At 31.7% G+C, this 19,258-nt stretch overlaps 1 protein-coding gene across 1 annotated transcript; it reads right to left on the bottom strand.

Moving 5' to 3' along the window:
• Positions 1-4,944: 4,944 nt before the first annotated feature.
• On the bottom strand, positions 4,945-5,969 carry LOC114167302. The gene is made up of 2 exons (XM_028052357.1): positions 5,472-5,969; positions 4,945-5,315 (listed from the first exon to the last, which is right to left on the bottom strand). Exons 1-2 carry the CDS (start codon positions 5,599-5,601, stop codon positions 5,176-5,178), a joined length of 270 nt encoding a protein of 89 aa, XP_027908158.1. The 5' UTR covers positions 5,602-5,969; the 3' UTR covers positions 4,945-5,175.
• Positions 5,970-19,258: the final 13,289 nt, after the last annotated feature.

The raw sequence follows: 19,258 nt of genomic DNA, 5'->3' as shown, positions 1-19,258 counted from the left end.
CGGAACACAAACACACTGAAAATTTTACTTTGAACAAAACGATTGGTCCCCGGCAACGGTGCCAAATTTGATAGAGGTCGTACCCCACCAAATTAAAACAGATAAAATACAGTATATGAAAGTGAACCAAGTCGTCTCCCAACGACCAATATTTTCATTCAAAGCTTCAATTTCCAAATGAACACAACAATAACACAAAGGGGGGGGGGTTGGCAGATTCACACAAAATTGCTAAATTCTAATAGAAACAGCGAAACTTAATTAAACACAGAATTCAAAATGTATTGATTCCTTAATTCCACTAAAGATCCACCAATCACAGGTTGTTAAATCAATTATCTTATCCAATTTACTCTCATGAAATCCGAATTAATCAACTATGCGAAAATTAACACAGCTTCATTTTGCCATTAAGCATAGCACACATCCTTCTTTCAATTTCACACACACACAGATTAAGCAACTGTGGCCAAAACCCGAACTCCAAAACCCGAACTCACTAAGCATTACAAGGGTTCTGAAATTGTAGAAAACATGGACCCATGATTAAGCATCACAAATTCCATTTCATTCAAAGCTACGAAATTGAATAGGATGAAGAGAAAATATGAATTGGAGTGCACTGCAAAACATCAACCTCATGGTTTCATTCAGTTTCTTCAAGGAACCAATACGAAAAACTTAGCTAGACATGGAAAATGGAACAATCAACCACTTCGAATGTGAAACAGAACATCAAACTCAAAAACCCTAACCTATGAATTCTGAAAACGCAAATTAAGAGTAAAAAGAGAGATTTCAAAGCTTCAATGGAATGTAAAACGGTGCGGTGATATATAAACACGAAAACCCCATTAATGGGTGCTGTTCCAAGTCTATGAAACCCATAAAACGAGTTGCACAAGATAGAAAACGAATTCAAAACGTAAAACCCTCAATGGGTGCTGTCAAATGTGCATAAAAACGGTAAAAACTAGCCAAACACGTGAAAAACCGCAAGGGGCACCTCCATGGAAGCTTGGAGAACGAAAATGGTTGTTGGAGAGAATGTAAAAGATGAAGTTGCGGCTGGTTGCATGGAAGGAGACCTAATTCTCGTGGTCACATCCACTCTGCCACTCATATTTACAAAATTGCCACTCTGCCATTCAGAATTACAAAAAATGTCACTTCTGGGCCTCTAATGTTGGCTCATTCACTCTGCTGACGTGGAAATGACATGGAAATGATGTGGAAATGACGTGGCGACTCCTTTCAACTGAATATTGATGTCCAAGCTCCAAAATTGCTTCACCCAAATACCTAAAAATAATTAAAAACAAAAATTAGGCCAAGTGATGTGAAATTAGTCCAAATTCAGAACAGTGGGCCAATAAAGCCCAACAGATGAAAAACACTCTAAAGATGAACAATTAAGCACTGAACAACTGTCTAATGGGTACACAAAGACCAGTGGAATGGAAGAAAATAATGACTCATCAGTACTATATCTGGTTAATGAAGTCAATCGGTTATCTCTATTTTTGATCGATTGAAAGTATCTAGTCAATGAGTGTTTGCATACATACTTTGTGGTTCATTTGATTCAATTGAAAACTGTTTTAGACCTTTAAAATTTAACATGTTTTTTAACTAGCCAATTCAAATCCCTTTTCTTAACATTTCAACCATTTCAATACATACATTAATACCCTATAATGTTCATCATAGGACCATACCTTTAATTAAATATGTAAAATCAAATATGTATTTTAATTTATTTTTATTTTTCCATAAATTAGAAGAAAACACTATACAAAATAAACATTTTTTTCTTAATTGTTTCTGGAAATGATTAAACTCCCTCCTTAGTATTTCTATTGACAACAAAAAAATTGAGATTTACGTACTTTTTACAAAAATAATTGTTCAGTGTTGATTTATTTATTTTTTTACCTTTTTATATTTATTATGGTATTTTTTGAATTATTTGAGAAAAAGGTATCAAGTGACATGAGCGACCATAGAAATACCAAAAATAACATTTTATTCTTTTCATATTATTTATTATTTTTAGAAAAATGGTGTATGTGTGAAAAAGTGTTGTGCTAAATAGTAAGTGGGGTGGAGGTATGAAATGTTAAAACATGAGGGGTGTAAATAGAAAGAGGGGTAATGCACAAAGTAAAAGCTTTCAAAAATAATCATAAGAGGAATGAGGTTGTAAAAGTAAACGGCACAGTGCAACAAGTAAAAGTGCGGGTCAATCAAAAAATAAAATAAAAGAATGTGGGATGTGTGTAGTGAAAGCGCAGGTGCAAAAAGTAATATACAATTTAGCCCTAAAACAAAACAAAACACAGTGGAGGTGCGGGGTTAATAAATATAGGGGTGGCACAAAGTATAATAAGAAAAAGCCTGATAACAGGGATAACCCAAATGCATCCCACCCACCTCTTTCTTCTTCAAGCGCAAAAGGGAGCTTCTCCTTCACTGTTGCTTAGACTCCACACGTCCAAATTAGAGGATCAGCGGAGAGAATTTGGGAGGGAGTAAAAAGTAATGTAGAAAGGGTGAACGGAGAAAAATGAGGAGGTGATAAAAGAAAACATGTTAGACTTGTTAGCCTATTGTAAAAGGGGCTCTAAGAAGAAAGGTTTTTTCTTCTTGCACCCCAACTTTTTTATAATTCCACTGCTATCCTTTTGGTTTGTAGTTATCAGCTTTCAGAATCCAGTGTTACCGACTTTTAGAAACTGTTGTTACCAACTTTCAAAATCTAGTTTTATCGATTTTCAAGATACGAACTGTAGCGAAACATGAATAAAATTTTTAGGAGTGCCAAATTTAATTTTTTTATATATATAAATTAATTTTCTAGTTAAATAAAAAATTCTTCATTTTCTTTATTTAAACCATTTTCATTGAGTGATTCATGTATGCACTTTTCAATTTCTAATATTTCTAAATTATTAAATTTACGCAACAAAGGTATTCTAATTTCTATTCCAAATCAAGGTTATCCAACTAATTCATTATGTGTGGCAGAATTTGTAATGCAACCCAAGATATATCCATAAATTTTTACCATTTCAATAGAAAACACAACAACCTTTACATTTCATAATTTAAGGTTGTACTAATTTGGATAAAAATATAATTAAGGTTCATGCCAATTTGATAAAATAATTCCTAAAATCATAATTAGAGGTCATACTAATTTGGGTAAAATTTAATTTGGAAGAAACATCATAGGAGAATCATAAATTTAAGATACATATTTATCGGCTTTCAGAAACCGGTGTTACCGGCTTTCAGAATCCGATGTTACCGACTTTCAGAATCCGATGTTATCGGCTTTCAGAATCTGGTATTACCGGCTTTCAGAAACCGGTGTTACCGGTTTTCAGAAACTGGTGTTACCAACTTTCAGAAACTGGGATACCGAATTTCTTTCTTGGGGTGCGGGTTACGAAGATATTTAGTTTATAATTTATTTTTATTTTTTTATATCTTTACAGTCAAACTTGGAGGTGCAGGAAGAAAAATTGGGGGTGCTGGAAGGAAAAACCCAAGAAGAAAATGGGGATGCTGTAGGTACTAAAATGGTCTTGGACTGTTAGCCCATCCTGCAAATGGAAGTAAAAGGAAAACAGTGGTGTGGATGGGAATAGGGACTTTAGTCTATTATCACAACATGCAATGTAAAAATAAAATTGGTAGGTTAAGGTATTAAAACATGGATTGGGTTCTCTTTTTTTTCATTTTTCTATCTTTTTCTTTTGTCTTTTATTTATTTACTTTTCTATTCATTTATTTTTTTTCATTGTATATTTTTGTTAAAAAAGGAAATTTTCTTTTTTTTAATTCTTTACTAAATTTTTTGAGAAAACATTCATTTCACCCATTTTTTATTTTTCATTTGATGGATTAAATAAAAACCGATTTTTAAAATTTTTTAGAAACAATATTTATTTACCTATACGAAAATGGATGCGATATGACTGAAAACTTACGTAGTTATATTATCATATTATAAGTTGTTATATTGTCATATATGTGACGAAATAAGCAATTGGAAATTTTTAAATATAATAAAATTTTATTCTATTAGCGACAAAAAAAGGAATCACTATTACTTTGTTTTTGCGACTGAAATTACCAACATGTTCTAGTCGCTAAATTAATCCCCTACCATATACTTGAAGGTAATCAAGTTTTAAATGACCGATTAACAACGAGAATTTTAGTCACTAAGATAGAATTGAAATTATGTAGCAGTAACTAAGATTTCCGTACCAAATATTTATTATTGCAATTTTATTTGCTAAAATGTTTGTGCCAATTTAAGTCTTTTAGCAATTGAAGAAAGTGGCAGCTAACATCCATTTTTTTTATAGTATTAATCTTTTTTTTTTACCTAAGAGAAGATGATTTTTATGTTATATAAATTTAATTACGTATTAAAAGAAAAATAATTACAATATTCCATACTATATTAATTCTTTTAGAGGTAGTCTTAATATTTTTTTATTATTGTTCTTCTATATATATATATATATATATATATATATATATATATATATATCAATAAAAGGTTTTACTAATATATTTATCAGTTTAATATTTTTCAATTAAATAGTGTTTATTTAAAATCGTTTAATATCTGATTTATATAGATAAAAGCAAAAACAATATATATTTTTCAAAATATACCAAAATATAAATAATTTAATAATTTCATTTAAAATTCGTACAAACAATTATGTGGATATAAAATTAAAATTTGATAGTTAACTCTTAAATAACCTTATAAAAGATATAAAATTTAATAAAACTACAACGTAATCTCTTCTTTTATATGTATATATATTTGTAAGTTAATAAATAAAGAGGAGAATCATAGAATCCTTTCTCTTTCCATTGTGCTTGTTCCTTTTGTCACGATGCGCAATTTCAGTACCCTTTTAGTCTCTAACAAGTCTACCATTTGCTCATTAAGCAATCATGCAATGATTAACCACAGTGGCCATGTGGTCAAAGGCTTCTTCTTACTCCTTCTAATATATACATACCATATTTAAGCACATATGTATTCACAAAATTTACACTGAAGAGCACATAAAATCAGATGAAGAGTTAAAAACCCCCTATAAATATCTCTTAAAACAGAGCAAAAGAAAACCTAGAAAAGATCTATGAGATTATTAGGTGTGATTTCCAAGGAGAACATTGCAGGTTAGAACATGACTCTGTCCATAAGCTTCTGCAGGCACCTCCATCTCCATCACAGCACTTGCAAACAAGTCCAAGAGAAGCTAAATTTTTTGAGTACCCTGCAATTTCATCACACAAAATTAGCATCCATGCCACAAGATACAAGAGGTTTGAAATTTAAGAGTGCTCTTAAGTTTTACATCAAGTAATATAAAAAATTGAACATCAATTTATATGAATTTATTGTCCAAATTCTGAATCTTTTGTTTGTTTACCTTGAAGGGGTGTGAGGGAAAGTGTCCTTCCTTCCACAACAGAAGTTTTCTCTGCCACTGAAGAAGCAATCAAGATTACTAACAAGACCAACACATGAGGCTTGTTCTTATTGACGATAACAATACCCATGTCTCAAAATTTTTACTTTGAGCTTCAAAAACCCTTTGAGCTATAGGAGGAGGGATGAAGAAGTGAGAGAGAGGTTTTTGGGAATTCAATAACTCCAAGAGAGATATGATTGTTATATTAACACGATGATCACGACCAAAATAGTGACAGGGACAGGCCTAGTTTTGTGACATTTTTATATTTGGGTATCTAGAAGAATGTGATGTTAGTTTTTTCCTTTTGGATTGTTTGATAACTTATGTTTGTTGGGTTGGGTGGGGTTGGCTTCTGGAAGAGACACAGAAATCATGCCACACGTTTCCAACTCCACTACGTCTCCCTGAAGACGACTAAAGAAGTTGGATACCACTTTCCTGCTGAAGCCATTGTTTTTTTTTTCTTAATTAAAGGTAAGTGGGGTCATTGATTTGTATTAGTTAAACATACTAAATTTCACATGAGTAAAGAGTATGATGATAAAAAGGGTAACTTCGGCCCGTTCTGATACACCATTAGTAAGTAAAAAAATGATTATTAGTAAGTAAAAATTGGATGAGAGCTATTTTTCCTATTAAAAGGGATTAAAAATCTTAACTAATTTTATTAAAGGTGAATCAGTTTGCCAACTTTTTATTCAATTTCTATAAAAATATTATTTTTAAAATTTGGTTGTGTAATGAACCAAATTAAAAATTATTACAATGTTCATCACATTTTTTAAAATAACTAGTAGCATTACGTCACTAAATTAAATTCATCATTTCACCAATTATACCCTCTTCTCATCATCACTCAACATATGTATCAATATGGATTCAAGTAAAGGGATCAAAATAATCATAACACGCCAATAGCCTCCTTCTCCAAATTATGTGACTCAAGCACGATCATGGAGATAAGGTGATCAAAGATGGTGCATAAGCTATAGAGAACTGGGTGATTGCTCTCAGTTTTGATGTTTGATGGTGGGACTGGTGATGTTTGGTGCTCTCAAGAGAGGTTAAGTCAACTCTAGAGGAGACCACATGCAATGCTTTAGCCTTCACTTTAGAGGCAACTAAAATGACACACAAATTTTGAAGCATTTCAATTCTAATCTCAAAGTGGTTTTTATTACATGGGGTGAGTACGTCTATCTGTAACCAACTAATCCTGGAGGCGTCTCAAAAAAGTAGAAGCAAAACCCTAAAAATCTCAACTTTGCTAACTTGGGCAATAAGGAAAAAAATATCATTTCCTGAATCATTTCCATTAGTAGGAGTAGGACATGTGGCTAATACTATGGTAAAATCCTCTCCATTAGAAGAATGACACATGGCCATTACTAAGGGAAAAACACTCCACTAGGATAGGGACACATGGCCACCATTTCTCAAAGGAAGAAGATAATCACACCCCTTACCTTACTTTCCAAGGTGGTATAAGTGGATGTTGACTGAAAGTCAACTAAAAAAGGTGCCACATATGGGTCAACTTAGAGTGTCGAGTTATGTTGACCCATGTTAACCAAAACCTTGCACTACTTGGCCCATGATACAAGGAGCAAAAAAGGAAACCTAGACTACTTGGCCTATTATAAAAGGCCCAAAATAAATATACTCTACTAAGAACTCATAGATCACTCATGATGATAAGAGCATGGGACCACCTTCCACAAATATACTCTACTAAGAATCTCATTTTGAATTTAAGCATCAACATCAACATTTTCTTTATTAAGATGATACATGAACATAGTCTTTTAAAACTCCATCATTTGTTCTCGAAGAAATTTTGCATTCATTATCACTCGATCTTTTATCATCTTGATTGCATTAAGTGCTCTCTCTAGCTATGACTAAAGAAACCACATACATAAGAATATTACTCAAATTCTACTTACCCATGCCAAACTACTGTAACATTTTCTCAAGTCTTTGATGTTCCACCACAACATCTTAACAAGTTAGATAGACAAATACACATAAAACATCTCCCCTCTTTATGTTGAACTATCCAAAGAACCTCTCTAGGTAATAATATACTTAATCATGTTTACACAAAAAAAAAGCCATCTTTATAAATTCTATACCAAACCATTTTCCCTAGCTTCTTACTTTACGATAGTTAATCACACCTTGAAATTCATAGTTTGTTAAGTATTTGACACTCTATTAACCTAAGTTCTTAACTGTTCCTTTTAACAATTAAGTTGTATTCACTTGATGCATCCTTAACAAGATTCACCTTCTCTAGATGTTATGAATACCTGAAATTTACAATCCTTTAAAACTTCATAAATCTATTATGCCTCATTTCTAGTCCTCTTTGACCAAATAATTACTTAGCCTCACATAATATTAAGCTTGTGAAACTAGCACCATCAAGATAAGGTCTCCAGGTCTTAAAAACCACACTTCTACCACCACCCCTATGTCATAAGTAAGGTAACCTTTCTCTTTGAGTTCTAATTTCCTTATAATTAAACAATTGTAGGAAGTTTGTAAGATCACTAAACATGTGAAATCGAGTACCATCAAGACAGTGTCTTCAAATCTTCTAGGAAACACCACTACCACCATTTCTAAATCGCTAGTAGGCCAATCTTTCTTATGAACCTACAATTTCCATCAAACATAATCTATCAAATTCTAATTTTGTATTTCTAGTTGTCTCAGTCCATGATGTAATATATTATACTTAAAATGTTATTGTAGGCTAAAATCATCCAATATCGATGAACCAATCAATCTCTACTTCAACTCTATAAAATTCTACTCATCTAGTACAACGGTCATGCATTGGAATTTAGTCATATTAACATCACTACTATCTTAGGAAATTCCACTTTGTGTAACAACAATCTAGATTCAACAACCATTGTTCTCCTAATTAGTGTTGGGACATTCCACTAAAGCATCACCTTTACCTTGACTAAATTCACTATATTTCTTATGTTGATATAACCTGCTCCAAGATTTACATTCACACTAACCAAATCTCCTACTCATACAAATTTTTCCATCAAGAATTATACCATTTACATAAGCATGTCCCTTTTATAAACTATGATAAAATTTTCTAACAATATGCAAAGCACCATATTCTCATCCAGGAATATGTTTGGAACGCTCGTCAATCATGATAATATCATTGGATACCCATAACAATTATATCTATCTATAGGTTACCTTCTACTATTCTACATTACTCATTTAAAGTTGTGGATACCCAAACCCCATATCTATTTTCAAAAGCATTAATTCTCCATGCCATATGATCAATCAAATATCATCATTTCTAAACAACCTTGTTTATTTGCTACCAATCTACACACCAACTAGATTCCATATCTTTCTTCTTTAACACCTACACTACCAATTATCATATGAAAGTACTTTGATAAGTCCCTTATCTATAGAGTTTTTCATAGCCAATTGCATTGTTTTGGGTAGGTTTAAGTGGTTAATTAGGAGTTATTAGTCTAGAATTAGTTTAGTTAGGTTTCTAGACTAGTTTTGCAAAATAGTCTAATTAGGTGTTTTTAATGCATTCTTTAGCATAGTCCTTAAGAGTACCACTAGTTAGGCCTAGTTTAATACGCGAAATAGGTTCATGAAAAGGTAGTATCATATTAGTCTAGTCTTAGTTTAGATTGGAAGGCTTAGAATTATAGTTGGCCTAGTTTTAGTCTAGTTTTAGGAGCTTCGAAATAGAGTTTAGTATGCTTAACATTCACATTTGAGATTTTTGAGTTCTATGCAGATATGAAGATCAAAGAAGGTTGCAAATGTCCAAAGGAAGCCATGAGAGAAAGATGATCCAACCAATTTGCTCAAAAGTGGCAGAGTTGACTTTTGGTGCAAATGTTGACCAAAGTTTGACCAAGAGAAGACTTTTTGATTTTCAAATCTAAATGAGATGACACTTTTTGGGAAAGCTTTAGGACATTAAAATAAACTTATTTTTGCATCTTTAGTCCTTTTAGGTGAATTGTAGGAATAACATAGTTTGGTTTTGTGAATTCTAACTTGTAAGGTAGTTAAAGGTTTAAAAGGGAACTGCTAAAAGGGAATTGGGTGTGAGCAGTTGCTACTGTGATGAAGGGTGAAGTGGAGCTCAAGCCATAGTTCGAGAAAGGCCCTTGAATGAGTGAGTTTGGAGCTGCTATGAGTCAGCTAGATTCAATCACCCATTGCATCAAGTCATGAAGGCTGAAGCATTACAAAACATAAAAAATTGACCTAGAGTAAGTTGTGATAGTTGTTGGGAAACCTACCACCTAAGTTTCAAGTGGGATTGTAAAGTAGTTAGGCGGAAATATGGTAGTTTAGTTAGTTATTAAAGCTTGTAGAACTAGTAGCAGGTTCTGGATTTGTTATCTTTGGCGCCAATACACTCAGTTCAATTATACCATAATTCATACACATCATACACAAACCATCCATTTCATCCATCATAGAAACCATTCACTCTCTCCACCATAAAACCACTTTGTTGATCGTCTTCACTATTCTTCATCATTTTCTACCATTGTTTTTGCTAATTCTTGAAGTTGTTTGTAAGCTACTCTTTTCATTTTACTAGATACAATTGTTGTAATCATGTTTCTCTATATTAGATTTGTATTTTTATTTCATTTCCATTAATTCATTGCTATGCTTTACGTTTTACATAACTGAAATGAATTCATGATTCAAGTTTGAATGATTGAGTGATGTTGATCTACCACAACACTGAATTCGACTTAGAGACAAGTTGAATCTTCAGAGGATACATTGTCATTCTACTTAGATATTGAAGGTCGTTTGATTATGATCAATCATACATAAATCATCAACTTGAATCATGAATCTCGTTTCTTCACAATCGCACTATTGTTCCATTCACGTTTTGATTTTGAATTCATTAATTTCGTGTTTCTAATGCTTGATTCATGTTTGTAACACCATAGTGATGTTATATGTATTTTTTCTAAACCATTTGCACATCTAATTCGCCATTCATTGCATTCAATTTCTTGTTCATGCATCAGTTCGTTATTTTCATTAGTTAGGGTTCGTCAATTGAGACTTCAAGTTATACTCGATTATTTTGCACGATTTTTGTTTCTATGTTCTATTGAGATCATTTCCAAATGTTCTACATCATTACATTTTCATTTCATGCATTAGAATTTGAGATTTAATGTTGACTTGCACTCTCGCACGGGAAATTTTTTAGAACTGTGATTGTTGTGTTTTTGAGTTTTAGTTTGTTTCTAGTGGTTCTTTGAGTTCCAATTAGGTGTTAGAAGCATTCTGCATAGTTAGATCGAATTTAGGATTCTCACATTGCATATTCGTACATAGTCACACATAGTTAGTTTAGCTTTTCATCAAACACTTTAGGTGCACTATAGTTCATTTAGCCATTTCATCAAATAGTTTGCAATTGCATATATTCATGGCATTTCAAGTTCATTTTAGTTTTAGTTTAAGTATATTTTGTTAGATTTCCTCTCTTTTCACAAGACTAGTTCACTAAATCAATCATTTCCCTTTCCTATCATTCAGATTGATACTCGGTTGTCCACTTTGCTACATTAGTTGGTTTTAAATGAGGAAATCAAGTTTTGATTAAATATCTATGCGGCAAAAGGTTTATCATACTCCATAAAGTGTCATTGATTCTAGCCTTGTTCCAAACACTAAATCCAAAGAAAACTATACTTCTCTCTTAGAAGGCAATCTTTAAATTTTCTATGGAGACACTTGTATGATTTCTACACTGCTAACATACTACTTATCTAACCCTCTTAATCAACCTCTATTTGTGAATAAAACATGAAACTACTTAACTTATCTCTACACTTATTGTGAAATCTATTCACTTCATTTCCTTCAAGTTTAAGCATACTACTTGTCTTTCCTCACTAGATAAAAAAACAATTGACATTAAGTCAATACATCCCGAAAATGCTCTCAATTCCATTTGAAATTTATGTCTTTCAACAATGACAAAAAAACTTACACCAAAAAAATTGTTGATGCAAAACCAACAACCAATAACACAACTCCAAATTCTACAACCAAACATTCAATGCAAGGAAACCTCTTACACTAAAAACAAATATATGTTCACAATCAAATTACCTACAATATGGAAAAAACCATACAAAACACGTCACATAATATAAATCATGTGACTATCATCAAACCACTCACAAGTAAAAACGATCATAATTAAGATAGGAAATCATCTTAGATTTGTTGGCAAAAAAAAAGATTTGTGTTGTAATATTTTTGTGATGACAACTACAGGGAACTTTAAGCAAATATTGAAAGATTATTCTATTATTGCTTAAAGTCTCTTGTAATAAGTTCTTAGTTGTAATTAGTATGTAGAAGTTAGATTAGAAATTTATAAGAAAACAACTTACACTTAACCACTCTAGGAAGACTTTTTGGTATTTCACAAAAATGCATTGTAATAATCGATTATCAATGATAATCAATTATCATAAGTATTTTTCAGTTTTCAGAAATAGCTTTGGAATAATCGATTATCCTATCAACGTGAAACAATATTTTTAGAAATGTCTTGGGAATAATAAATTATCATAAGTGATAATCGATTATCTCTTGCAATTGTAACTTGTCTTTTCAAATTCTTAATATATTTTTCTAAAATCTATTTATAGAGCACTAAACCCATTTTGAAAATAACCTTTTTGAGTATCACAAGTTTAGTGTTGTGCTTGCAAAGAACTTTCAAGTGTTTTGAAAAAGGGGCTTTGAAATGCCTAGTGTAGGTAGAGCAATAACTTTCACAAGGTGGGTTCTTGGGGATTGAGTGTTGTTGTTGCTAGGAAAGTTGTTCATCCTATGTGTGACTCAAAGGAAGTGTTTTTCATCTCTTGTGTCTTCAAGAGATGTGTATTCTAAACCTTTTTAACTTTGTTAGCTTTGATTGTACTATGGTTTACTTTTAGTGATTAAATTAATCCCTCTATTTGAGAGATTAACAACTGGACGGAGGATCTTTTGATCCAAACCAATATAAATACCTTGTATCAATTTTCTCTTTCCATACTCTCTTTATTAATCTTCAGTTACATTAAAAGAAAGAAATTTTAATTGAATCGGTAAATTTTGGGAAAATTTTTTATTAATTAAACCAATTCACCCCCACCCCCTTTTGATTTTTGTCCACACGTGAACATACCGTTGTTCGATTCTAACAAGATTTACTCATGAGTGTGCACCCTCATCACTCCATCAAGATTATTTCTCTCTTAATATTGTTTTTTTTTCTCTAACCAAATTAGTAGAATTGGACTCACAGTTATTCACACACAATAGAAGCATAACAAACCCACAACCCTCAAGTTATCCTAAGAAAGAACAGCTCTAATAAAAAAAAATGTAACAACTCAAGTTAGCAGATTGTACACTACCACTTTGTTCATCATGTGATTAATAATAATTACTAGCATCATTTCACAAAACTAAATTCATCATCTCTCTAATTCCACCCTCTCCTCACCGTCACCCATAACATATATATCAATATAGATTCAAGTAAAGGGATCAAAATAACCATAACACACTTAGTCCATTACACCACAAGGTTCAATATCACAAAATTATTACTATCAAAATTTAATAAGTAGTACTTATCAATTTTTACTAACTTCCCTTACCTTAGATTGACTCTTCCTCAAAACTAAGCTCCCACAGCTCAAATAATACATAATTTCAATATATTGTAGAATAAGGTGACAAAATTACTTCTCTCAATTATCCCTACTAAGATGGATAACTAAAACAACAACAAAAATTAAGAAGGAACGATTCTATAAGATAAATAGAAACTTACTCTATTTTGAAATCTAATCGGTTTAAAATACTCTTTAGCTTCCAAATTTCACAATAATGTGATCAATTTCTAAAAGTGACAAAGATTGGATTTCAAAGTGGAAGAGAAGGGAGAGATGAGAAACTTGTATACTCACGAGAGAGAAAGAAAAATGACAAAGTTGAGGAGACAAGCATCACATGTGATCATTTTTTTTTTACATTTTTTTTACTATTTTATTATATTATAATATTATTTTTTGGCATACAATATTTTGTATTTTAAAAATATATTTAATCATACAATTTTTTAGATATATTTAATCATATAAATGTTTTCTAATTTTTAATTATTTAGTTAATAAATAAAAATAATTATTTTATCTATAACAATATATAAAGAGGATTCCCTCTTTTGTGTCCATATTTTCAAATATCAATTTTTGACCGTTACTTTTACAAGCTTTTTAAAAAAATCGTTTATCTTTGCGTCTTATCTTTTTCTCTATTTATCAACAATTATTCTCTCATCTTTTCTGATATATTTCACTTTATTTTTAATAAATATAATTTTATTTTATATATTAACTTAAAAACATTACATTATCATCACCTACTAATATAACATCACGCATATTTAAAAAATTCGTACACATAGACATGACAACACCTGTGTGTATGCTAGTAATAAATAATTAAAATTTAATTTATAAATATTAATAATTTAAATATACTATTATATAGTTGAAATAATATAATATGAAAAGTTAAAGTTTTAAATTACTTTTTATTTGAATTTAAATTAAAAAAAAAGTATGACAATCTATCAGTTCATATCACACCAGTGCAAGAACACCAGTGCAAGAAGAGGATTTGGCCCTAGTTAATTTTACGTTTTTGCCCCGGTTCTAGAACCAAAGCATATTAAGGTGGGGCAAAAAAGGGTCAACTTTTGGTCTCGGGTGTGGACCGAAGCCATATAGTCGCTTTTCTGCCTCGGGTTGTGCAGCAATCGAGGCCGTATATAACCCGAAAGCTCATGACCCTTATCACTATCCTTATGGTTTCAGGCCCTTTGATGCTGATTCTTGGAGCAAAGGGAACAAATCTATTGGCTGCGTAAGGAACAAAGACTTATTGTCTTACAGTAATGGTGTTGAATCCAACGATAAATTCAAGCACCCACTCAAAATTGCATCTTCTATATTGAAAGTTGCAACTTCTCAAACCACCCACCAGATCCACAACATCATAAAACCCATCCACTAGATCCTTAATTGCATAAAAAGTATCTAAAGACTTCCCATCTTGCATACCCGAGTTCCCCCTCCAAGACACATTGTTATGCTTCAGCAACTTCTCCGCTGCAACACCAACAAACACAACATGTTCCTCGCTGCAACACCAACAAAACCCGAGTTCCCCCTCCAAGACACAACTTCTTCTTCTTCTGTTCACCGGGACCCAGGAGCCAACTCTGTTGCGTCTCGTCCAAGGGTTGCAACAACACCGCCCTGACCAAGTTCTGTAAGTTCTGACTTTGCTCCTCCTCTGTGATAGAGTTCGTCGCGTTGATCTCCAACGAACCACTCACAGATCTCTACCATACATTCTCTACCGTGTAACTAGGCTGGACGGTGCAGCGTGGATGGAGGAAAAGAGAGAGGCGTGAACAGAGGTACTCAACATAGAAGAGGAGGAACTGTGCAATCGCGTTTTTGAAATCCCTAATTTGCCATATGGCCTCGGTTCAACAGCCACCCGAGGCCAAATTGCATTCTCTCCATGGCATTATTGCTTCGGGCTTGTAAAACTGAAGCCTATAAGGCCTTTTGGCACCGTGGTTTTATTAACTGAAACAAAAACCCATATTCTGCTTCGGGTTTGGGATGAACCAGGACAAAAAAGTTGACAATAATTACAAAAATGTCACTACGCCATTTTATGCTTCAATTTTGTGATAATCGAGACATATAACACGAGTTAAAATCTCAAAACTACACTAATGTCACTCCAATTTTCGTCAATTTGACAAGTTAAACAAAAATAAGTTAAAATGAATTAATAAATTAAATCTTTAGTCTGACAAAATTCAAGTTTTGGTGGACCGACGGACTGATGCACTTATACTTACCCTAACCTTCTAGAATAACTCTTTATATACAACTTTAATTGGGATAAAAGATTTTTAGAATGAACACAGAAATAAATATATCAACAAACACTTGAATTTACAAACACTACTTATTTTAAGTACGTCTTTAATATTTAATACACTGTTAATTTAAGAATTATGAGAAAATTATTAACGTAATAGTTCTATTTCTTCTTGCAAAAAATGCTTATAATTTCTTTAAAAATATTTGTATGATAAATAGGGGCGTGAATTTGATTGGATTTGGTTTTGAGTTTTATTTGATATTATAATTAATTTGGATCAGTTTAGACTTTTGTTGTATAAGTATATGTAATTCAAACTGAAACATTTTGATCAGGCAATTGGATTTATGATATAAATTAGTTATAAAAAAAATTGAAAGAGAAAAAGAAATAGAAATTTATGCCAAATTGCAATTAGTTATTAAATCAGTTATAATTAACGACAGTCAACACTGAAATTGAAATAAAAATTGTGAAGACGTTGTTATTTCTTACTACATAAAGTATTACTCTTATAAGAAAGTATTATTTAATTAGGTGGATAAGTTGGGGTTAAGTTTCTAAAATGAAAATAAAAGGCTTAATATTTTTTGTTTACACTTATATTCTAAAAGAAATTAAGAATATCAACGCATAGAAGTTATTATGGTTGATATGTAAATATTAAGGTAGTATAAAAAGTCAATAAATCTGGGTTTTTGAATTGTGATTAAATTACCGTGTCACGTCACTCACAAAACAACACTTAGATTTCTTATTTTATATTTACTTCCCTTTCCAAAGGTTTTAATGTTTGTTTTGTCTGACTTTATGATGAGAAGTTTCAGAAGTTTCGAGATATATTTTCATTTCATTCTGTATTCCAACAAATAATAACTATAGAAGAAATTGAATATTATTTTTCCACTTAAGAATTATTAATGTAAAATGAAAAATGAGGAATGAGGAGAAATAATTTTTTTATTAAATTTTTTTAACCTATATTATAATAAACATTTTTACCGAAAAAGGTTTTCTTTAACGATATCAAACTTGACATACAACTTTTTTTAAATTATTCAGAAAATGTTTTTTTTCAAGACTAAAATTATTCTTAAAATAAACACATCAATACTAAAAAGATATAATCATAATTAACAGACATGAAACAAAATATGCATAACTTTGTTATTTATAGACTTGAAACAAAATAAAACAAGAAAAAAATTGCTACGTTGATTAATTTTAAACAAAAGTATTGGGTAAAAATAATGTGATCAACGTAAATTGTCGTACAAAAGGAGTGTCAAAGATTTTAGTTATTTACTGTTGGCTGACCTTGACAAATTAGTTTACTTATAAATTAATTTAACCGTTTGAAATATTTTATTTCATTTTTTTATTTTTTTTGTCTTAATTTTTCTTGAGGTTTGTTGAGACCTACTCATATATAATTTATCTAAACTCACTAAGATTTGCGGTGAAAAAGCTAGACGTTTTCCAGGGCGGCTTCGAGAAACAACTCTTCATATACGCAACCTAAAATGAGAGTAAAGTACTTTATCGTAAAAAGATACTCAAATTGTACCATTTTTTAATTTTAAAAAACTATACTTTCTTTTTTTCTACTGAGAGATCCCGCTCTGTACATTTTATTTATCAATATAATAGAGTTTACTAAATAAAATAACATTTTTGTTCAGAAAAAAAAAACAAAGTTTAAATAAGGGGTGTTGTAAATAGGGATTGTGAAATGTAGAAGATAAAAAAGAAAAAAAGAGCGATTATGGGATTCAATTATTTAAGTGTAGTATTGAAGTTCATTTGTCAATATCATAGGTAGATTTTTTTTGAGATAGTTTTTTATTTCTAAAAGAAGATTAGTTAAAATAATAATAATAATAATAATAATAATAATAATAATAATAATAATAATAATAATAATAATAATAAAAACAAAGTAAAAGTATTGAAAAGATTAAAGTGAAAGATGCATTAAAATGAAAAAATATGGTTCTCTCACTAAAAATTTAAGAAATGTTAAAGAAGAAGGATACATTTTATCCATGAGATTATGAAAAACATAAAGGTTAGAATTTGGTAATAGACATTTAACTCAACATATAAAAAATATCCTTACTTATTAGTTGTAACATCCCATTTAAATAATAACATAATTAAATGAAATCTTACAACGGATAATATAAAGAGCCAAGTTGCGGAGTATAAGCTCACTCCTTACAGTTATTCAAGGTACTTAAAGAAAATACTAAAGCTCACTACAATGTCTACAACCCAAAAGGAGTAAGAGATAGCCGGTATTCAAAATAAAGCCTTAGGGACAATACAATACACGGGCCTTAGCCCTAAAGAAAAGCCCAAATAAAACGTGAAGTCCAGCCCAAGTAGACTATGCAGTGGAGTCATCTCTCTCCTGTTGACCACGAGTACCTCTCGCATCTGCTCCCATCAATAAATTGATGATCATCGCAAAGGTAGAAGAACAACATACAAGGCAATCAAACAAGCAAAGGGTAAGCTAGAGCCAAAAAGATTTCATCATGCAATCAGATATACTTTCACAGTCCAATATACACAGATCATCCAAGCATGTTATGACCTTCAAATCAATACACTAAGACTCGACTCGACTCATCCGGATACATATAACCTGATCGGATTCAGCGGATGCTTGAACTTGTGGTGAATACCTCTGCTCACCCCCGAGCTATGTGTTACAAGTGTTACAATGCATCAATTCCCTCACACATAAGGTTAGCCCTTGATGAGTTTCAGGCCTCCTACTACTCTCACTACAAGAGTCAGTCCGCTCTAAGTGAGACTAACTGACTCCTTAGAGTGTCAGGATGCAATCCTTACCTTGAATCCTTACCAAAGTTATATAGATGGGGCACCACCATGGACACCCACTAACAGGGGCCATGGAATTACGTCCCGACCACTGAAGCACGACCAGGAAGTCTCACCTAGAGACTCATGAATTTACGTACTGACAACATACCAATCACATTCCAAACAAACAAATAATATTGATCATGCATTTAACACCTCACGCCATCCTTTGTAACTCATCCTCATTCATATTCCATGTTGATTTCATACCATCCCATTCTTCTCAATTCGGGGATATAGAACTTCACCTCATACCAATACCATGCCATCAATGTAACATTATTGTTCATACCGAATTCATGACCACATATATAACCAACCATTTCATTGAAATCGCATGCCAAAATTTATCCAAGTTCATCATTCACAATCCATGAATCACATCACTCATGCAAATTCATTCATCTCATACTTTATAAATGCATACCAAGACATACATATATCACAAAATGGTATTCATCCCAAATAAATGAGTGTCAAAGTTTAAGTACTTACAATTCCATACAATCAAGCACAACCCACAACCATAATTCTTACACCAAAATTCCCAAGAAAATTTATTATCACGAAACCAAAATCATTGCAGTAATGCGTGACACATTTCTCAAGCTACAGACATCTAATCGACGATCTAATCGGTTAAACCATTATATAGCATGTTATGAACCACATATCAAAATTTGAGCTCAATCCAACAGTTAATGAGTTGGGAAAGTCAATTTTACTAAAACTGCGCATATTAGAAAAATACACAGTCACCCAACGAGCCACGGAACTCGCCCACCGACTGTGCGACGCATCAGAATATG

This window comes from Vigna unguiculata, chromosome 10, assembly GCF_004118075.2.
Source record: "Vigna unguiculata cultivar IT97K-499-35 chromosome 10, ASM411807v1, whole genome shotgun sequence".
In the NCBI taxonomy this organism is placed as follows: Eukaryota; Viridiplantae; Streptophyta; class Magnoliopsida; order Fabales; family Fabaceae; genus Vigna; species Vigna unguiculata.
The sequence above is the reverse complement of the archived record's forward strand: the minus strand, read 5'-3'. Positions and strand labels throughout refer to the sequence as shown.

Coding starts and splice junctions, on each gene's coding strand:
- LOC114167302 (XM_028052357.1), bottom strand. CDS start 5,601: ATGGGTATTGTTATCGTCAATAAGAACAAGCCTCATGTGTTGGTCTTG. Junction 5,316..5,471: donor TTCCCTCACACCCCTTCAAG/GTAAACAAACAA, acceptor ATGAAATTGCAG/GGTACTCAAAAAATTTAGCT.